This window comes from Mirounga angustirostris, unplaced genomic scaffold (genome assembly GCF_029215605.1).
Source record: "Mirounga angustirostris isolate CCGP_5_RB_7025 unplaced genomic scaffold, mMirAng1.0.hap1 SCAF_2, whole genome shotgun sequence".
NCBI lineage: Eukaryota > Metazoa > Chordata > Mammalia > Carnivora > Phocidae > Mirounga > Mirounga angustirostris.
In genome coordinates this window covers 1,740,221-1,759,595 of record NW_026991710.1, presented here as the reverse complement: position 1 = coordinate 1,759,595, position 19,375 = coordinate 1,740,221, and the positions used below count along the sequence as shown (strand labels likewise).

General features: G+C 44.1%; 1 protein-coding gene across 16 annotated transcripts in view; it reads right to left on the bottom strand.

The window, feature by feature from the left end:
* LOC123848764 (E3 ubiquitin-protein ligase RNF4) overlaps positions 1-19,375 on the bottom strand; it is a 253,677-nt gene that overhangs the window by 138,932 nt on the left and 95,370 nt on the right. For 13 of the 16 annotated variants that reach the window (XR_010409238.1, XR_010409236.1, XR_010409237.1 and 10 more), the window contains one exon: positions 3,107-3,352. Coding sequence is in view for 9 of the 16 variants with exons in the window: in XM_064584153.1 (XP_064440223.1) it covers positions 3,107-3,352 (246 nt within the window). In the remaining 7 variants the exon portion in view is untranslated. Of the gene's footprint in view, positions 1-3,106; positions 3,353-16,401; positions 16,553-19,375 lie in introns of those variants that run through there. The other 3 variants (XM_064584163.1, XM_064584158.1, XM_064584162.1) reach the window with 3 other exon arrangements.

Sequence of the window (19,375 nt, the reverse complement as noted above, 5' to 3'; positions counted from 1 at the left end):
CGGGCCCATCAGAGAGCTCAGGCGACCATGAGAGCTGGACAAGTGCACGGAGCCCCTCTGAGGACAAGGGGACACATGCACCACTTCACCTTCGGCAGAGGAAGGAACACAGCCTTTGAAGTGGGTCAGAAAACAATGACACTTGGAATGAGCCCTTTAAGGTTGAGTGTGGCCAGTGTGACCTTGTGGGCCGACCCTTCTCTGGGAGGAAGAAGCTTTTGCTGTGGGGGCGGCAGGTGCCCTCCACCTGGGGCACAGGCCTGATCCACTGACAGGAGGGAACCAAGCTCTCCACCGTGGGAGAAAGACGTAGGTCAGCCACCCTGGGGAGGCGGCAGGGGGTGTGTCCCACCCAAGACCCCTAGAGATATGGGCAGACTCTAGCTTATATCGGGGCGGGGGGTACGGATCACTGGGAGAGCTACACCTGATGCCCCAGGTTCGGGCTGAATGGGGGTGGGCAGAGGGGTAGCCGGGCAGGGAAAACACCACAGTGGGAGGCTGATGCTGAAGGGGAATAAGGGTGGCCCACCACCACACAAAGGGGGCGGGAATGTGAAGGGAGACCCCTCCCCGGCCCACACAAGCACCAGGGTGCAGCGCACATCGCTAGAGAAATGAGTGTGTGGGGCAACAAGAGCAAAGCCAGGCCGGCTCCAGTGCTGACCAGACTGACCCAGCCCCCCAGGTTCGTGGGGTGCACGACTGCTGAATAACTGCACCCCCAGGCCCTGCGATCTCTTCCACGTGCTGCTTGGCATCCCACCAAACCGTTTGAGAGAAACAGAAAGCAAGAACCAACAACACTTAAGGAAGAACTAATACCAATTCTACACAAACTCTCCAAAAAAGAGATGAAGCAGGAACACATCTCAACTTATGAGGCCTTGAAAGACGTTAAAGACAAGAAGACTTCAGGCAAACATCCTTCATGAGCACCGACGAAAAGTCCTTAGCCAACAAAAGCAAATCGCCCAGCAACGTGTAGAAAGAATGTCCAGAGAAGGACCTGTCCAAGCTTCACACAGCTTTATGCAAAACAGTCCGAATCTGGAAACAGCCCAAACATCCATCAGCGGAGAGTGGAAAAACAAAGCGTGGTGCATCTTTACAATTTACCCAGCAATAGAGAACAAACTACTGATGCGTGGCTCTCAGAAGCATTATGCCCAGTTGAAGGGGTCTATGCGACACTCGAGAGAAAGCAAAACGTGGGGACAAAAATCAGGTCAGTGGTTACAAGCGGGGCTGGGGGGGGGGATCACCAACGTGACTGGGGAACTTTTGGGGTGATGGAAATGTTCTACATCTTAACTGCAGTAGTGGTGGTTACGCAACTGTAAAATTTGTCAAAACTCACTGAACTATATATACACTTTAAAAGAATTTTACTAGATGTAAATTATATTGCATTTTTTTAAAAAAGGCCAGCAATGTTAGCCAGCTTGAGCAAAGACACCAACTTTACAGAAGTAGCAGAAGGTCTAAGTCTACAAACACAGGCGAACATCTCGTCTGCGGCGCCCGGCGTGACTTCTTTGATGAGAGAAAGCCAAGTCTGACAAGGAGTTATCCGGGACAAGCGGGGAGTCGGGATGAGGCCACCACGGCAGAAGGACAACTTCTGCCTAAGAAATCGTGCCTATTTCCACTTGCCTCCAAAGCCAGGCTTAACAACGGCGGCCGCTCTCGTACAGGCAGGTCGGGCTGCAACGGAGGACCTGGGCCGCACGGGGAGGACAAGCCGGGAAGCTGGGGCGGGGAATCAGAGCGCCAGCGCCACGCAGCCACCTTCCGTGAAAGCGGGGCAAAGATCACAGGCTTTCAGAGGCCACGGAAAGGAAACAAAGCAAAACAATCAAACGATAAAAGCAAGAAGATCTGAGGGTGAAACACTTCAGACTGACTATGCCATCTTCTTAATTCCACTGAGGGGCTCCACGTTTATTCACTTCCATGCTCATTCATTCATTAACTCAAGTACCGGGTTTCCTAAGACAGGCCAGGCTAGGCACTGCTTCTGGTGAGAAAATACACAACAGCCACCCTTGGGAGTGTCTATTCCAGGGAAGGAGACAAGCAAAATGAAGAAGTTGAATGTGCATGCTGAGGTGAATACACAGGAGAAGGGGGCACACGAGAGGAGGTGGGGTGAGAAATCCATTTGTATCCCAATAAACGATGTAATCCCAAGGTTTAGCTGTTCAAATCCCAGTGCAGACACCGGCACATGATTTGGGCACCGGCTTTAAGGAACCCCCGGAACACAAGTCTCCAGCGTAGCAGCCCGCGGGAGGGAGGCCGGTGAGACCGGAGAGGAAGGAGACGTTGATTCACCAGGGCGGCACACCTCACCCGGACAGCGCTCCCAGGGCACAAGAGAGCGTGCTGGCGATGGACGCCAGTGTTGGCGGCTGCGCGTAGTGAGGCATTAGAAGACAAGAGCTCAGAAAACAGCTGCTCACAGGCAGAAATAAAAGGAACAGAAAAGCCCTATAATGTGGGGCCTCATGTGCTTGCAAAAGCCAAGTCCTTCTAGAACCTAAAGAGCAGACTCACAAGCCCTTTCAGGCCCACAGCCACTAACACACATCCGGGTCAAAGAGCAGACTAAGGCTATGGCCTTCCCATGTAAGCCTGGACCTTAAGAATGCCTCCATTCAGCTGAGGCAAGAAATCAAGAAAAAACAGGGTAGGGAAACCCAGACTTGGGAAGTGCGTCTGGGAAAAAATTTCAGGTGAGATACCAGCACATGGAACTGGCCAGGACCAAACACTCTCAGAGCCTCTGAGCTTTCCAGCAAACTGCACTGCCAAAGAAATCTTGAGGCCAGACTAAAAAAAGCCAAAAGACATCCTTTGGGTCCCCTAAGCTTGCTGACCAAGTTGTGAGACCAAGGAGGGCAGGTCCCCACTACCTCCTGCAGGTGTGGACAGAACACCAAGAGGAAGACCCCAGAGAGTGGAGCAAGGGACCAGAAGATGGTGCAAGAGCGGTTTCCTTCCAGAAAGCAAACCCAAATTAATTATTTCACTGTCCATTTAGCTGTGTAATCCACAGGGTAAGAAAGCCGACAAGCCCACGTGCTCTGTGCTGGGCACTCACCGATGGCTGGTCGAGGCCGCTGTGCCTCTCCTCCTTTTCCACAGTCCGCCGGCAGTCCGGGCACACCCACAGTGGCAGGTGCAGCACGCTGTTGCCCTTGGGAGCCATGGAGAGGGCCAATTTGCTCGCAGTCTTAATTCCACTCTCTAAGAACGAAGAGTCTTTCCGCTCACTTCTGCACAGAAGACAATAATCCCCAGCGGGGTAGGGTGGTGTTCTATGATTCATGCCAAAATTAAAAGGAGTCTGGAATAGAAAAAAAAAATTCTATTTTCAAAACATGATCCACAAAGCCAAGATCATTTAAAAATATAGTTTTAAAATTACAATGTACATGTATGTTTACGTAAGCATCAAATAGGGAATTTGTTAAATAAAACGGTATCTAGTAAACTAGAAACTCGTAATACTCTGAATAAAGAGAAGGGCCATAAAGAATATCTCAGTAAGAGAAAACTGTCCAATTAGCCCCTTCGTCCAGATATTTGTATTACTCCCCGTACACGCGGAGAAGTGTCCATCTCAGTTTTCACACGGAGGACACCAGGACTCTTGACGATCGGCAGAGTTTAAAGCCGTTATTCCAGAGGTGTATGCACACAAGGGCTCACACCCAAGGCAGTTATTCTGGCTTAAGTGTGTGTGTACAGATCCCAACCACGTCAGAGGTGGTGTTCCAGTTCTAGAAGCAAGATAAACATCAGGAGTCTGGTGGCACCACACATCCAAGACCCTGTCTCCCTTCCGGCCCAGCATCAGTTCTGCTCAATTCATCTCCAGCTACCCAATTTCAAGGTCTGCTTTTTCAAATAGGTAAGAGGCAAGATCATTACCCTAGATTCTCTTCAAAAGATTATCGATCACCCTACTGGAAAAGGAAAATTAGCCTTAAAAGCACACAAACAAGTTCCACAGATTTAAAACAGGCCTGGAGTCACAAGGTTAGCAAGCAGGGGCCAAAACTTTAATCCAAATCCATGTGAGCCCAAGATGGGTCATCTGCACAGAGGAACCGTCCTGCGAATCCTGAAGAGAGGTTCAAGAGAGGTTCACCTGGGCAGCAGGTGAGCAGGGAAGCCAGGCATGGCCTTCCAGAGGCGGGCACAACTCTGCCAAGGTTCCAAGCCAGAGCACATGTGGGATCAAGGTGACAGAAATCCCCCAGGCCTCTGCTGCTGTCCTCAGCCATGGTACATGTCGTGTGCAAAGGTGGACCAGGACCCATGCCAAGGTTATTCAGGCTGGAACCTCAAAGTATTTTACAAAGTCTCCAGTTCCACTCAGGGGCTCCTCCAATACCTTACCCAGTCCTGCCCAACCAGCAGCCCAGCTCTTCCCTTGGCCCCCGGCTCTCTCCCTATTCTCCTGTACCAAGGCTCACGTAGGTCTTTGGCTGTGCTAGTTAGCTGGACTACAAGTGTGCCCCACAGCTGAAGGAGCACTCCCAAGAGGCCCCAGGCTCCATCTCTCAAGCCCAGGATGGCTGGCAGGTGGTCAGGTGCTTACACGGGGGTGGGGGGGTGGGGCTGAATGAATAAATGAACAAAGGAGTAACTAGAAGAGTGAATAACAGCACCAGGACGACTTGCACATACATTCTTATCTGCTTTTATAATCCAGTGACCAAAACTGCTTACACCTGTCACATCTGCAGCTTCCATGGATTTAACCAAACCCAGCTCAGCAGCCATTTGAATGTCTGGGCTGTGAGGTGAGGGAAGCGAGTACTATATCCCGGTGAATGATATTCTAGAAAGCTCCAGACTACTCCTCAAACCACGAATACCGTGAGAGGAGCGGTCTTTCTCTGTCCCAACAGATCTAAGATGTAGAAATTAGACAATTTCCAAAAGCACACTGATTTAACCCTACGTAAAACCATCTCTTGTCCCTAGGCCTAGAAAAACAAACACCCATCATCAACAGAACAGCCACAGCCTTCAGATCTTTCAGAGAAGGAGCTGCTGGGCTTCAAGGTTACAAAGTCTCCAAGCCAGAGATTAGAAGAGTCAGAGCTGACCTGAGGGTAACCAGTTCAGCTCCAGATCATCTGTCCAACGGCCTACCGGTCAGCCCGTCTGTCCAGTATTTATTGAGAGCCACCATGTGCCAAGGCACTCGTCCAGGCACTGGGGACACAGCAATAACTAAAACAAAGTTCCCTGCCCACAGGGAACTAATATCCCCGTCAAAGACAAAGACTAATAAGACAAGGAAAAAATATCAAACATTAGACAGTGATCACTGAGAAGGAAAAAAACCACAGAGCAGGCAGGAGTGTCTGGGGTTGGGGACAGTGCCTTCCCATTTAGGATAGCCAGTGAGAACTTCCTCGAGGAGACACCTGATGTCTGGGACTGGTAGAAGCCACACAGGTACCCGCAGAGGTACCCGGGAGAGGGACATTCCTGAGAGCAGGTAGAAAGGCCCTGGGGCAGGAGGCCAGAGGGGAAGGGGGAAGTGCTACCAGGGCCATGAGGCTGTATGTGGGGAAGAGATGAGATGGGGCGGGAGAGCAGAGAGAGCTGACAAGACTGCTAAGGAAGCAGATGTTGGGGACAAGCGGAGGAGAAAAGGCAGAAAACAAGTCTTCCCTGGACCGAGTGCAGGGAAGAGCCCTAAGAGGAGGAAGCCCTCTGCCATAAACATTTGAAATACACGCTGTGCCAGGCATCCTGACAGGTTAGATCACAGAAGCAACTGCGAATAGCCCAAAGGGCCTGCTGGCTCCAGAGAGACATCAGACAGGCAAACTCAGACATAAGCACCTGCCATCCAATGGTAGTAAGTAGTCCACGAAGAAAATCAAGTCAGCAAGGGTACAGAGCAGAGCCACAAAGGGGACGTCATTTTAATAGGGATGAGGCAAAGCTGAGGCCCAAAAGCTAAGGCCTAATAGAAACAAACGGAGCTGCAAGCAGAGGCACCAAGTGTGGACATGCGCATGCTGGAGGGCAAGATGAAGGCTGGGGGGCACTGCCCGAGCAAGGGGGCAGGCGGGGGCTGCTCACCCGGGCTGTGAGCCAGGGGAAGAGACCGAAGGTTTCTCGGAAGGGCAGGTGTGAGCCAGCTGGCATCTTAAAAAGAAACTTTACTGTGTAAAAAATGAAGTCTGGCAGAGGTAACGCTGTTCCAGGCAGGTCCAGGCACTGGCAGGAGCCATGGAGGAACAGAGTGGTCAGACTCAGGAGTGCTGAAGGCAGAGCCACAGGATTCTCCTGCCAATGGACCCAAGGATGTGATGAGGACAGGTCCGACTGCCCGGGCAGTGGGCAGGCCACCAACAGGGGTGCCAAACACAGCCAGAGAGGCTGGGGCAGTGGCAAGAACCAAGGGTTTGCTTTAGATGTTGTACATACGAAGTTTGTGTTAAACAACCAAGCAATGTGGTGGGCTTGTTCTGCACAAGTAAGACACTCAGGGAACAGGCTCCAGTGGGATACAGAATTCAGGATCAGCGGTGCATTTGGTATGTAAAGCCACGAAGCTAGACCAGATGATCCATGGAGAGAGGGTAGGCAACATCCTGAACCAAAGTCAAAACTTTTCAACGCTTGACCAATGTGCCCGCATGAAGCTAGTCTTCTCAAGGGCAGCAACCTCTACTACTCACGCCTCAGATGAAGCAAGTAACAGATTACTGCAAGATATGCCATGTGTGCACTACAACACCTGACTAAAACTCAAATTAACCAAATACTCGTGCCTCACCGCATGGTTACTCTCCTAACTGCCTGTGATTCAATGGGAGGTACAAATATAAACTCCACTGATTCTTTTAACAGCATTTACAGCTGTACTGAAGTATAACCAGGTACAATAAGCTGAAGATACCTGAAGAATGCAATCTGAATGGTCCTTACATATATAAACACCTGTGAAACCACAGTAATCAAGAAAATGAACATTACCATGACCCCCCAAGTTTCCTTGTGCCCCTGTACCCCCTTCCTCCTCACCCCGCTCTCTTCCTACCCCCATTCACAGGTGACCACTGGAATGAGTTCTGTCTATCCATTACTATGCAACTTCTAGAACTGTATGTTAAGTTGGGGCACCTGGGTGGCCCAGTTGGTTAAGCGTCTTCCTTTGGCTCAGGTCATGATCCCAGGGTCCTGGGATTGAGCCCATGTCCAGCTCCCTGCTCAGCAGGCAGTCTGCTTCTCCTTCTCGCTCTCCCCGTTTGTGCTCTCTCTCTCAAATAAATAAAATAATAATAATAAAAAAAGAATTGTAAGTTATATCACACAACATACTCTTTTGTCTGGCTTCTTTCGTCAAGTATCATTATTTGGAGATGATTCCCAGGTATGTATCAGGAGCTGGTTTCTTTTTACTACTGAGAGTATTCCATTATGTGGGTAAGCCACAACTTGTTTATCCATCCTCCCATTCAGACACATTTGAGTTACTTCCGGTTTCTGGCTATTACAAATAGTAGCAGCTACGAACACTCATGTAAGAATCTTGGGGTGGGCACATGCTTTTGTTTTTCTTGCATAAATATCAAGGAATAGAATAACTGAGTCATATGGTAGGTACATGTCTAACTTCTAAGAAATTGCCAAATTTCTCCCAAAAAGCAGTGCTGGAGAGTTCCAATTAATCCATATCCTCATCAATGTGGTGAGCCATTTTGATTGTAGCCATTGTAATGACTGTGTGGTGCTTGCCTCACTGTGGTTTTCCCTAAGGATTTACGATGTTAGGTATCTTTTCAGTCTTAAGCAGTATTTATTCAAATCTTTGGCCTGGCTTAAGGTTTATCAATTTTATTAATCTTTTTTTTTTAAAGATTATTTATTTATTTGAGAGAGAGAATGAGAGAGAGAGAGAGCACGAGAGGGAAGAGGATCAGAGGGAGAAGCAGACCCCCCGCCGAGCAGGGAGCCCGATGCGGGACTCGATCCTGGGACTCCAGGATCATGACCTGAGCCGAAGGCAGTCGCTTAACCAACTGAGCCACCCAGGCGCCCCCCAATCTTATTAATCTTAAAAGAGCTTTTAGGGGCACCTGGGTGGCTCAGTTGGCTAAGCGTCCAGCTCTTGATCTCAGGGCTGTGAGTTCAAGCCCCATGCTGGCTCCACACTGGGCGTGGAGACTACTTAAAAAAAAAAAAAAAAAATCAGCTTTTGGTTTTATGGATTTTCCATATTTAAAAAGTGTTTGTTTTGTTGATTTTTGCTTTTATGATATTATTTAGTTTTTGGGGGTTACTTTGGGTACAACTGGCTCTTTGATTTTCTACTTTCTTGTGGTGGAAGCCCAAGTCATTCAGCCCTTTCGCCTGCATAAAGAGGTGGTTACTGCTCTAAGTCTCTCTATAAGCAGTGCATTGGCAGCGCTTTGCAAATATTGATATGCTATGTTTTCATTCTCATTAGGTCCAAAATACTTTCTAATCACCCTCTTGATTTCTTCTTTGGTTCATGAGCATTTAACATGTGGTATGGTTTCCTCATGTGTATGGTTTTCTGCCAGGGATTCCTATTATAATTCCAGTAGTCAGGGAAGCTGCTTTGTACAATTTTAATTCTTAATCAAGACTTTTCATGGCTCAGAATATGGTCTGTTTTGGTAAATGTTCGACATTTACTTAAAAGAATGTGTAAGCATGCTACTATTGTAGGGCAGTGTTCCATAAACATCTGTCAGGCCAGGTTGGCTAACAATGTCATCCGTCTTCTATAACCTCAGTGATTTTCTGTTTACTTGTTCTATCAATTACTGAGAGGTCTTAAAATCTCCAACCATAATTTTGTATTTGTCTATTTTTCCTTGAAGTTCTATCAGTTTTTTGTCCACATATTTCGGAGTTTTGTTATTAGGTGCAAAGACACTTAGGATTGTTATGTCCTCTTGATAAACTGACCCCTGTATCAATATGAAATTACTCTCTTTACCCCTGCCAATATTCTTTTCTCTGGTATCCGTTTTTCTGATACCTACATAGCCACTCCAACTTTCTTCTCACTTACATAAGCAAGGCATATCTTTCCCTATCACTTTATTTTTAGCCTATCTGCATTTTCATGTTTAAAGCACGTTACAGCAGAAAGCATATAGCTGTGTCCTGATTTTTTTCCAATCTCACAATCTTTTAAAATTGACATGTTTAGACCATTTACATTAAATACAATTATGTGATATGGTTAAGTTTATTAAATTTACCATCTAATTCTTTATTTTTCTAGTGACCCATTTGTTTTTGTTCCTCTTCCTCTTTTTCCACTTTTTAAAAACTGAGTATTTTTGGGGCGCCTGGGTGGCTCAGTCGTTAGGCATCTGCCTTCAGCTCGGGTCGTGATCCCAGGGTCCTGGGATAGAGCCCCGCATCGGGCTCCCTGCTCAGCAAGGAGCCTGCTTCTCCCTCTCCCTCTGCCGCTCCCCTTGCTTGTGTTCTCTCTCTCACTGTCAAATAAATAAATAAAATCTAAAAAAACAAAACAAAAAAACAGTATTTTTTATGATTCTATTTTACCTTTTGTTGGACTGTGAGATATACTTTTCCATTCGGAGTTGTTGCTTTAGTGTCACATTTTTTAAATTAACATAGAATGTACTATTTGTTTCGGGGGTACAGGTCTGTGATTCATCAGTCTTTCACAATACACAGCGCTCACCGTAACACATACCCTTCCCAATGTCCCATCACCCGGCCACCCCCTCCCCCATCCTTCTCCCTCCTCCCCTCCAGCAACACTTGTTTCCTGAGATTAAGAGTCTCTTATGGTTTGTCTCCCTCTCTGATAACGTCTTGTTTCATTTTGTTTCCTCCCCTCCCCTATGATCCTCTGCCTTGTTTCTTAAATTCCACATATCAGTGACATCATATAATTATCTTTCTCTGATTGACTTATTTCGCTCAGCATAATACCCTCTAGTTCCATCCACGTTGTAGCAAATGGTAAGATTTCAAATTTTTGGTGTAATATTCCATTGTATATATACACCACATCTTCTTTATCCATTCATCTGTCGATGAACATCTTGGCTCTTTCCATAGTTTGGCTATTGTGGACATTGCTGCTATAAACATTGGGGTGCACGTGCCCCTTCAGATCACTACATTTGTATCTTTAGGGTAAATACCCAGTAGTGCAATTGCTGAGTCGTAGGGTAGCTCTATTTTCAACTTTTTGAGGAACCTCCATACTGTTTTCCAGAGTGGCTGCACCAGCTTGCATTCCCACCAACAGTGTAGGAGGGTTCCCCTTTCTCCACATCCTCGCCAACATCTGTCGTTTCCCGACTTGTTAATTTTAGCCATTCTGACTGGTGTGAGGTAGTATCTCATTGTGGTTTTGATTTGTATCTCCCTGATGCCGAGTGATATTGAGCACTTTTTCATGTGTCTGTTGGCCATTTGGATGTCTTCTTCGGAGAAATGTCTGTTCATGTCTTCTGCCCCATTCTTGATTGGATTATTTGTTCTATGGGTGTTGAGTTCGGTAAGTTCTTTATAGATTTTGGATACTAGTCCTTTATCTGATATGTCATTTATAAATATCTTCTCCCATTCTGTTGGTTGTCTTTTGGTTTTGTTGACTGTTTCCTTTGCTGTGCAAAAGCTGTTTATCTTAATGAAGTCCCAGTAGTTTGTTTTTGCCTTTGTTTCCCTTGCCTTTGGAGACATGTCTAGCAAGAAGTTGCTGCGGCTGAGGTCAAAGATTGCTGCCTGTGTTCTCCTCTATGATTTTGATGGATTCCTGTCTCACATTTAGTTCTTTCATCCATTTTGAGTCTGTTTTTGTGTATGATATAAGGAAATGGTCCAGTTTCATTCTTCTGCATGTGGCTATCCAATTTTCCCAACACCATTTGTTGAAGAGACTGTCTTTTTTCCATTGAATATTCTTTCCTGCTTTGTCAAAGATTAGTTGACCATAGAGTTGAGGTCCATTTCTAGGCTCTCTATTCTGTTTCACTGGTCTATGTGTCTATTTTTGTGCCAGTACCATACTGTCTTGATGATGACAGCTTTGTAATAGAGCTGGAAGTCCGGAATTGTGATGCCGCCAGCTTTGCTTTCCTTTTTCAACATTCCTCTGGCTATTCGGGGTCTTTTCTGGTTCCATACAAATTTTAGGATTATTTGTTCCATTTCTTTGAAAAAAGTGGATGGTATTTTGATAGGGATGCATTAGATGTGTAGATTGCTCTAGGTAGCATAGACATTTTCATAATATTTGTTCTTCCAATCCATGAGTATGGAACGTTTTTCCATTTCTTTGTATCTTCCTCAATTTCTTTCATGAGTATTCTATAATTTTCGAGTACAGATTCTTTGCCTCTCTGCTTAGATTTATTCCTAGGTATCTTATGGTTTTGGGTACAACTGTAAATGGGATCGACTCCTTAATTTCTCTTTCTTCTGTCTTGTTGTTGGTGTATAGAAATGCCACTGATTTCTGTGCACTGATTTTATATCCTGCACTTTACTGAATTCCTGTGTGAGTTCTAGCAGTTTTGGGGTGGAGTCTTTTGGGTTTTCCACATAAAGTATATCATCTGCAAAGAGTGAGAGTTTGACTTCTTCTTTGCCGATTCGGATGCTTTTTATTTCATTTTGTTGTCTGATTGCTGTGGCTAGGACTTCTAATACTATGTTGAATAGCAGTGGTGATAGTGGACATCCCTGCCGTGTTCCTGACCTTAAGGGAAAAGGTCTCAGTTTTTCCCCACTGAGAATGATATCTGCTGTGGGTTTTTCATAGATGGCTTTTATGATATTGAGGTATGTATCCTCTATCCCTACACTGTGAAGAGTTTCGATCAAGAAAGGATGCTGTACTTTGTCAAATGCTTTTTCTGCATCTATTGAGAGGATCATATGGTTCTTGTTCTTTCTTTTATTAACGTATTGTATCACACTGATTGATTTGTGGATGTTGAACCAACCTTGCAGTCCAGGAATAAATCCCACTTGGTCGTGGTGAATCTTTTTAATGTACCTACTGGCTAGTATTTTGGTGAGAATTTTTGCATCCATGTTCATCAGGGATAATGGTCTGTAATTCTCCTTTGTGATGGCGTCTTTGTCTGGTTTTGGGATCAAGGTAATGCTGGCCTCTTAAAATGAGTTTGGGAGTTTTCCTTCCATTTCTATTTTTTGGAACAGTTTCAGAAGAATAGGTATTAATTCTTCTTTAAATGTTTGGTAGAAGTCCCCTGGGAAGCCATCTGACCCTGGGCTCTTGTTTGTTGGGAGATTTTTGATGACTGCTTCAATTTCCTTGCTGGTTACAGGTCTGTTCAGGTTTTCTATTCCTTCCTGGTTCAGTTTTGGTAGTTTATACGTCTCTAGGAATGCATCCATTTCTTCCAGATTGTCTAATTTGCTGGCATATAGTTGCTCATAATATGTTCTTAAAATTGTTTGTATTTCTTTGGTGTTGGTTGTGATCTCTCCTCTTTCATTCATGATTTTATTTATTTGGGTCATTTTTCTTTTTGAAAGTCTGGCCAGGGGTTTATTGATCTTATTAATTATTTCAAAAAATCAGCTCCTAGTTTCGTTGATCTGTTCTACTGTTATTTTGGTTTCTATTTCATTGATTTCTGCTCTGATCTTTATTATTTCTCTGCTCCTGCTGGGTTTAGGCTTTATTTGCTGTTCTTTATCCAGCTCCTTTAGGTGTAGGGTTAGGTTGTGTATTTGAGACCTTTCTCGTTTCTTGAGAAAAGCTTGTCTAATGCTATATACTTTCTTCTTAGGACCGCTTTTGCTGCATCCCAAATATTTTGAACATTTGTGTTCTCATTTTCATTTGTTTCCATGAATTTTTTAAACTCTTCTTCAATTTCCTGGTTGACCCATTCTTTAGTAGGATGCTCTTTAGCCTCCATGTATCTGAGTTCTTTCCAACTTTCCTCTTGTGATTTGAGTTCTAGCTTCAAAACACTGTGGTCTGAAAATATGCAGGCAATGATCCCAGTATTTTTGTACAGGTGGAGACCTGATTTGTGACCCAGGATGTGATCTATTCTGGAGAATGTTGCATGTGCACTAGAGAAGAATGTGTATTCTGTTGCTTTGGGATGGAATGTTCTGAATATATCTGTGAAGTCCATCTGACCCAGTGTGTCATTTGAAGCCTTTATTTCCTTGTTGATCTTTTGCTTAGCTGATCTGTCCACTGCAGTGAGGGGGGTGTTAAAGTCCCCTACTATTATTGTATTATTGTCAATGTGTTTCTTTGATTTTGTTATGAATTGGCTTATATAATTGCCTGCTCCCATGTTAGGGGCGTAGATATTTAAAATTGTTAGATTTTCTTGTTGGATAGACCCTTTAATTATTGTATAGTGTCCTTCCTCAACTCTTATTATAGCCTTTGGTTTAAAATCTAATTTGTCTGGTATGAGGATTGCTAATCCAGCTTTCTTTTGATGTCCATTAGCATGGTAAATGGTTTTCCACCCCCTCCCTTTAAATCTGGATGTGTCTTTGGGTCTAAAATGAGTCTCTTGCAGATGACACTCAACAATTCTTTTAAATTTTTTTTTTTTAGATTTTATTTATTTGGGGCGCCTAGGTGGCTCAGATGGTTAAGTGTCTGCCTTCGGCTCAGGTCATGATCCCAGGGTCCTGGGATCGAGTCCCGCATCGGGCTTCCCGCTCCTTGGGAGCCTGCTTCTCCCTCTGTTTCTCTCTGTCTCTCATGAATAAATAAATAAAATCTTAAAAAAAAAAAAAGATTTTATTTATTTGAGAGAGAGAGACAGATAGTGAGAGAGAGAGAGAGCACAAGTGGGGAGGAGAGGGAGAAGCAGGCTCCCCACAGAGCAGGGAGCCCGATGCGGGACTCGATCCCAGCACCCTGGGATCATGACCTGAGCCGAAGGCAGACGCTTAACTGACTGAGCCACCCAGGCGCCCGGCACTCAACAATTCTTAAGTCCCACAAAGCACCCAGCATACAGAAGGCATCCAACAAATGTTCAGTTAAGGAAATGAAATGACTAGTTCAAATCAGTAATTCACATTTTGTATTATCTAATTCAATCACAAATTTCCTTCCTTCTTTTACACGTGATCTTTTATCAGCTACCTGTGCTGAAGTCCAGGGATGACTGCCCGTGTGGTCACTAAAATATCTACAATCTTTTCTGCTTCCTTCCTGAACTCAGCTTTCCCAAAGCACGTGCAAGTTCTTTAAGCAAGAGGTACTGCTTGGGAAATAATTACTAACATTAATACTTATGCTCTCTTCCAATTAGTTACTGAAAAACTGGTAAGAGAATCATAAGTTAGGTATAAAATTACCTTAAATATTTGTTTTGTAACATAATTTATATAATCACAGAAAATATTTAGCAATTTATAGATTTCAAAGGTGCTTCCTAAAAACTCAATAAACATTAATTATATATGATCCTATATTATTACATTATTTTAGCATCCTTTTTATAGGTAATGTGGAATTGAGTTTTCTTTAGCATTTACTTTCAGTTTACATAAAAAAAAAAAAAAGAGAAAGCCTAAAAAACCTGCAACTATTTTTTTTAAAAAGATGTATTTATTTATTTATTTGAGAGAGAGAGACAGAACGAGTGTGCATGTGTGAGCTGGGGGGAGGGGGGAGACGGAGAGAGAGAATCTCCAGCACACTCCTGGCTGAGTGTGGAGCCTGACGAGGAGCTCAATCTCACAATTCTGAGATCATGGCCTGAGCTGAAATCAAGCAAGAGTTGGACGGACGCTTAACCGACTGAGCCACCCAGGTGCCCCAACCATTTTTTCTTATACCTGCAAGTTAACCTCCTGAATTGACCTGCCTGTGCACGACCAGTGGTTCTACAGAAATAAATGGGGTGGCTCTGTGCATTAAGGAAGGCACGGTGATACTGGCTGTCTGCCAGAACTATAGTTACATAAAATGGTTTTATGTATGTACCTGTTATTAATATGGTTTTTCTATACAGATGAAGTCAACAATGTAATTGTTTTGATCCTGCTTATCCGGAAGAAAAGACACATCTCAGCCAGCCTCAGAGCCAGCCAGGAGGCCAGTGCCGGTTCAGCTCCGCCATCCGGCAGCACAGCCACTCACACATTCAAATATTTACCAAATACTTCAGGTCTCTGCATTTAAGCTCCATATGGCAAAAGAGAAAAATAACTTGAATTTATTAATAGCAGCAAATCACACAGTTAAAAAAAGACTTACAGCTCTGGAAATACGTATTTCTTACATTCGTCTTCACCAATCTTTAAAATACAAATAATCTACTGTGTTCAAATGACAAGTTGGTATCAAAATACTACCAACTCCTCCGGCTACAGTTTGCATCCCCTTTAAAATCTGAAAGTCCCAGTAACCAGTCATTTTGTATAGGGTGCTAATGGTCTTTACAGCAATACCCAGAAATCACTGGGGGGGGGGGGGGGACACACATAAATAGAACAGAAGCTGGGAAAGGTTTGAATCAGAAACTCTAAGTGGAATAGGCAACACTGGAAAATTGAGTGACCTGAGGTGATTCCAAAGGTAGCCAGCCACTCACACACTTGGCAAGCCCATCATTAATATGGCTTTGCTAACCCAGGCAGCCAGGCCAGGGGCATGTGGCACCGTCCACCCCACTCCCATCACCATCACCACCACTCACCTGGCTACAAGGAGGCACTTGGCCCCAGGATAGCCAAACCAGAGACTAGCCAGTGACCTAAAATAATAGCCACAGAAGTACCTTCTTGCTTTTTACAGAATCCTCAACTTCCCATAATACAGACTTTGATAACATTGAGTCGGTCTCCAGGACTGTTACTAAAATTTTTATGGTCCAAGAAATTCACAAGACAGGGAGATGAGACAGAATAAGGAGGCACAGAAACTTTCATCAAAGGGCTAGGAGTTTAAAAGAACAGGGAGGGGTGCCTCCTGGCAGGAGCTGGAGAGGAAAGGGAGCGGAGATGCAGAGATTAAGCTGAGGGGAAGCAGAGGAGAGACTTACACGTGAATGACGTGCGCAGGTGGGTGGCAGCAGGAGGCAGGACACACCGAGTACATGTGCATCAACAGGGCACCTGGCCAGATGAGCAGGTGCCTGTCAAAGCTCTGGTCTCTGTGGGTCTCACAACAAGGGGAAGAGCAGAGACTCCTTGCTAAAACTTTGCAAACATTTAAAGACAACAACACTCAGTGCTGTAGAATGGAGGAAGACGGGTATACACACATCCTGCTGACGGTGGCACAAAGGCCTAATCAAGTGTTTGAAAGCCCACGGGTAGTATGTTTCCACAGGCTCCATGCCATCTACCTGAAGCTGAGCCCTTTGGCACGCTTACCCATCACACGCCTCCTCGCCTAGGTGAAACCTCTGCTCATGCACCAGGCCCCGCCATCTGCTTGAGGACTTTGTTCTATGGATTCTCCCCTCCATTCTTCGGACCATCAATCTCTCCTTCTTTCCTGCATCATTTCCATGAGGATATAAGCACACTGTTACTACTAGGCTGAAGAAACAAAGCACCCTCCTTGGGATCACACTTCCACCTCTACCTACTAACAGCCTCTTTTCCTTCCTTTTCAACTCCTTCAGAGCTATCCACCCCAGCTCTTTTTAAGAGAAATATAACACAAGCCACAAATGTGAGCTATGTAGCAAGTTAAAAAAAAGAAAAAACAGAAACAACACTGATGAAAACAAAATACCATGTCACACCTATCAGAATGGCCACGCTGGCAAGGATGTGAAGCAAAAGAAACTCTCATCCACGGCTCATGGGAAGACAGAATGGTGCAGCCACTTTGCAAGATAGTTTGGCAGTTTCTTACAAAACTAAACATACTCTTACCATACGATCCAGCAACCATGCTCCTTGGTATTTACCCAGAGGAGCTGAAAACTTTGATCCACACAAGAACATGCATATTAATGTTTATAGCATCTTAATTCAAAATTTCCAAAACTTGGAACTAACCAAGATATCCTTCAGAAGGTGAATGGATAAACTATGATCTATCCAGACAATGGAATATTATTCAGTACTAAAAAGAAACGAGCTATCAAGTCAGGAGAAGACATGGAGGAACTTTAAATGCACATTACTAAGAGAAAGAAACCAATCTGAAAATGCTACATACTGTATGATTCCATCTACAGGACATTCCGGAAAAGGCAGAGTCACAGAGACAGCAAAAAGATCAGTTGTTAACGGGGTCTGGGGGAGGAAGGGATGGAAAGACAGAGCACAGAGGATTTTTAGGGCAGTGAAACTACTCTGCTTATAGCCTAATAATGGATACCTGTCATTTATACATTTGTCCAAATCCATAAAATGTACAATACCAAGAGTGACCCCAACGGAAACTATGGACTCTGGGTGATGATGATGTGTCAGTGTAGGTTCACCAACTGTAACAAATGTGCCACTCTGGTGGGGGACGCTGACAGTGTGGGAGCATGTGCATCTGTGAGGACAGCAGACGGGCACATGGGAACTCCCTGTACTTACTGCTCAGTATTTCTGTGAACCTGAAACTGCTCTAAAAAATTCTGTTAACTATGTATGATGAGAGATGCTAGACTTACTGCAGTGATCATTTTGCAGTATATACAAATATTGAATCATTCATGATATTGTACACCTGAAACTAATATAATGTTGTATGTCATACCTCAATAAAAATTTTTTTTAAAAAAAAGCAAAGTCAAATGCAATGTTAGATGGCTTTAAGTTAATCCCCAAACCAACAAAAGACAGAGCTGCACATCGTTTGGTAGTCACTATCCAAATGTGGCTACTGTGCACCTGAAATACAGCAAGTCCAAGCTGAGATGAGCCCAACCATAAAATTCACACCAGATTTCAAAGACTTAGTATGAAAAAAGGAATGTAAATATTTCAGTAATAATCTTTATATTGATTCCATGCTGACATAATATTGTGGCAGGCTATTTAGGGCTAAGTAGAAGACACGAGGTAAAACTGATTATACGTATTTCTTTTTATTTTTATAATATGGTTACTGAAAATTTTACAATTACATATATGGCTTACATTCCATTTCTGTTGAGCAGCACTGGGCTAGAGAGTTCTCCCTTTTCCCATCTTCTGTGAATGCTAATAAAGAATAAAATAGCCAACCCTGGGCAGTAGAAGGAAAATGAAGCCACAAGGAATAATTTACAGATAGGAAAAAGAACAGCTAGAAAATCAGAATTTGACTACAGCTGACAATAGCTCTACATATCAATGTTTAATTGTTTTAAACCCCAAAGTCTTCTAACACAGAAACTGAAAACTTCTATAAAGTACAAAGTTTTTTTTTTTAAAATACCAACTTAGACAAACGATCTACAGTAGAGGCAATATGCTAATTTCCTAAATATGCATAGCAGCTCCTAATCACCCCAACAGCCCTATATTGTTTGTGCATTACCATCCTCACTTCACTGAAGAGAAAATCAAGGTGCTGAGTTTAAGAAACTTGTCCAAGCTAGTAAGTATCAGAGCAAGGATTCAATCCCAGGCAAAGTGGGGGCACCTGCGGGGCTCAGTCAGTTAAGCATCTGCCTTTGGCTCAGGTCGTGATCCCAGGGTCCTGGGATTCAGACCTGCGTCAGGCTCCACGCTCAGCATGGAGTCTGCTTCTCCCTCTCCCTGCCGCTCCCCCTGCTTGTGCATGTGCACGCTCACTCTGACAAATAAATAAAATCTTCAAAAAAAAAAAAAAAATATAGCTCTCTCTCTGATAAATTTTTTTTTTTTAAAGATTTTATTTATTCATTTGAGACACAGAGATACAGAGGGAGAGAGCATGAGCAGGGAGAGAAGCAGAGGGAGAAGGAGAAGCAGGCTCCCTGCTGAGCCAGGAGCCCGATGTGGGGCTCGATCCCAGGACCCTGGGATCATGACCTGAGCCGAAGGCAGATGCTTAACCATCTGAGACACCCAGGCGCCCCTCTGATAAATATTTTTTTTTAAAAAAGAGAGAAAGCAAGAAAAATAAGAAAAGATATAAAACTCAATAGAAAATGAGAAAAAGACTTGAACAGGCTTTTCACACAAAAAAGGATAGCCAAATGGTCAATTAACACAATGAAAAGTTCACATGTAAACAAGGAATGTAAATTAAATCACAGTAAAATAACAAGCAGAGTATCTAAAATAAGAAATTGTGACAACTGAGGCAAAAACATGGAACAATGGGAACACTCAGGCACTGCTGGTGGAGAGGAAATAGGAACAACCATCCTGGGGCACGTGCACTATATTAAGACTGAAAACACACACATACATATTTTTAAAAGATTTT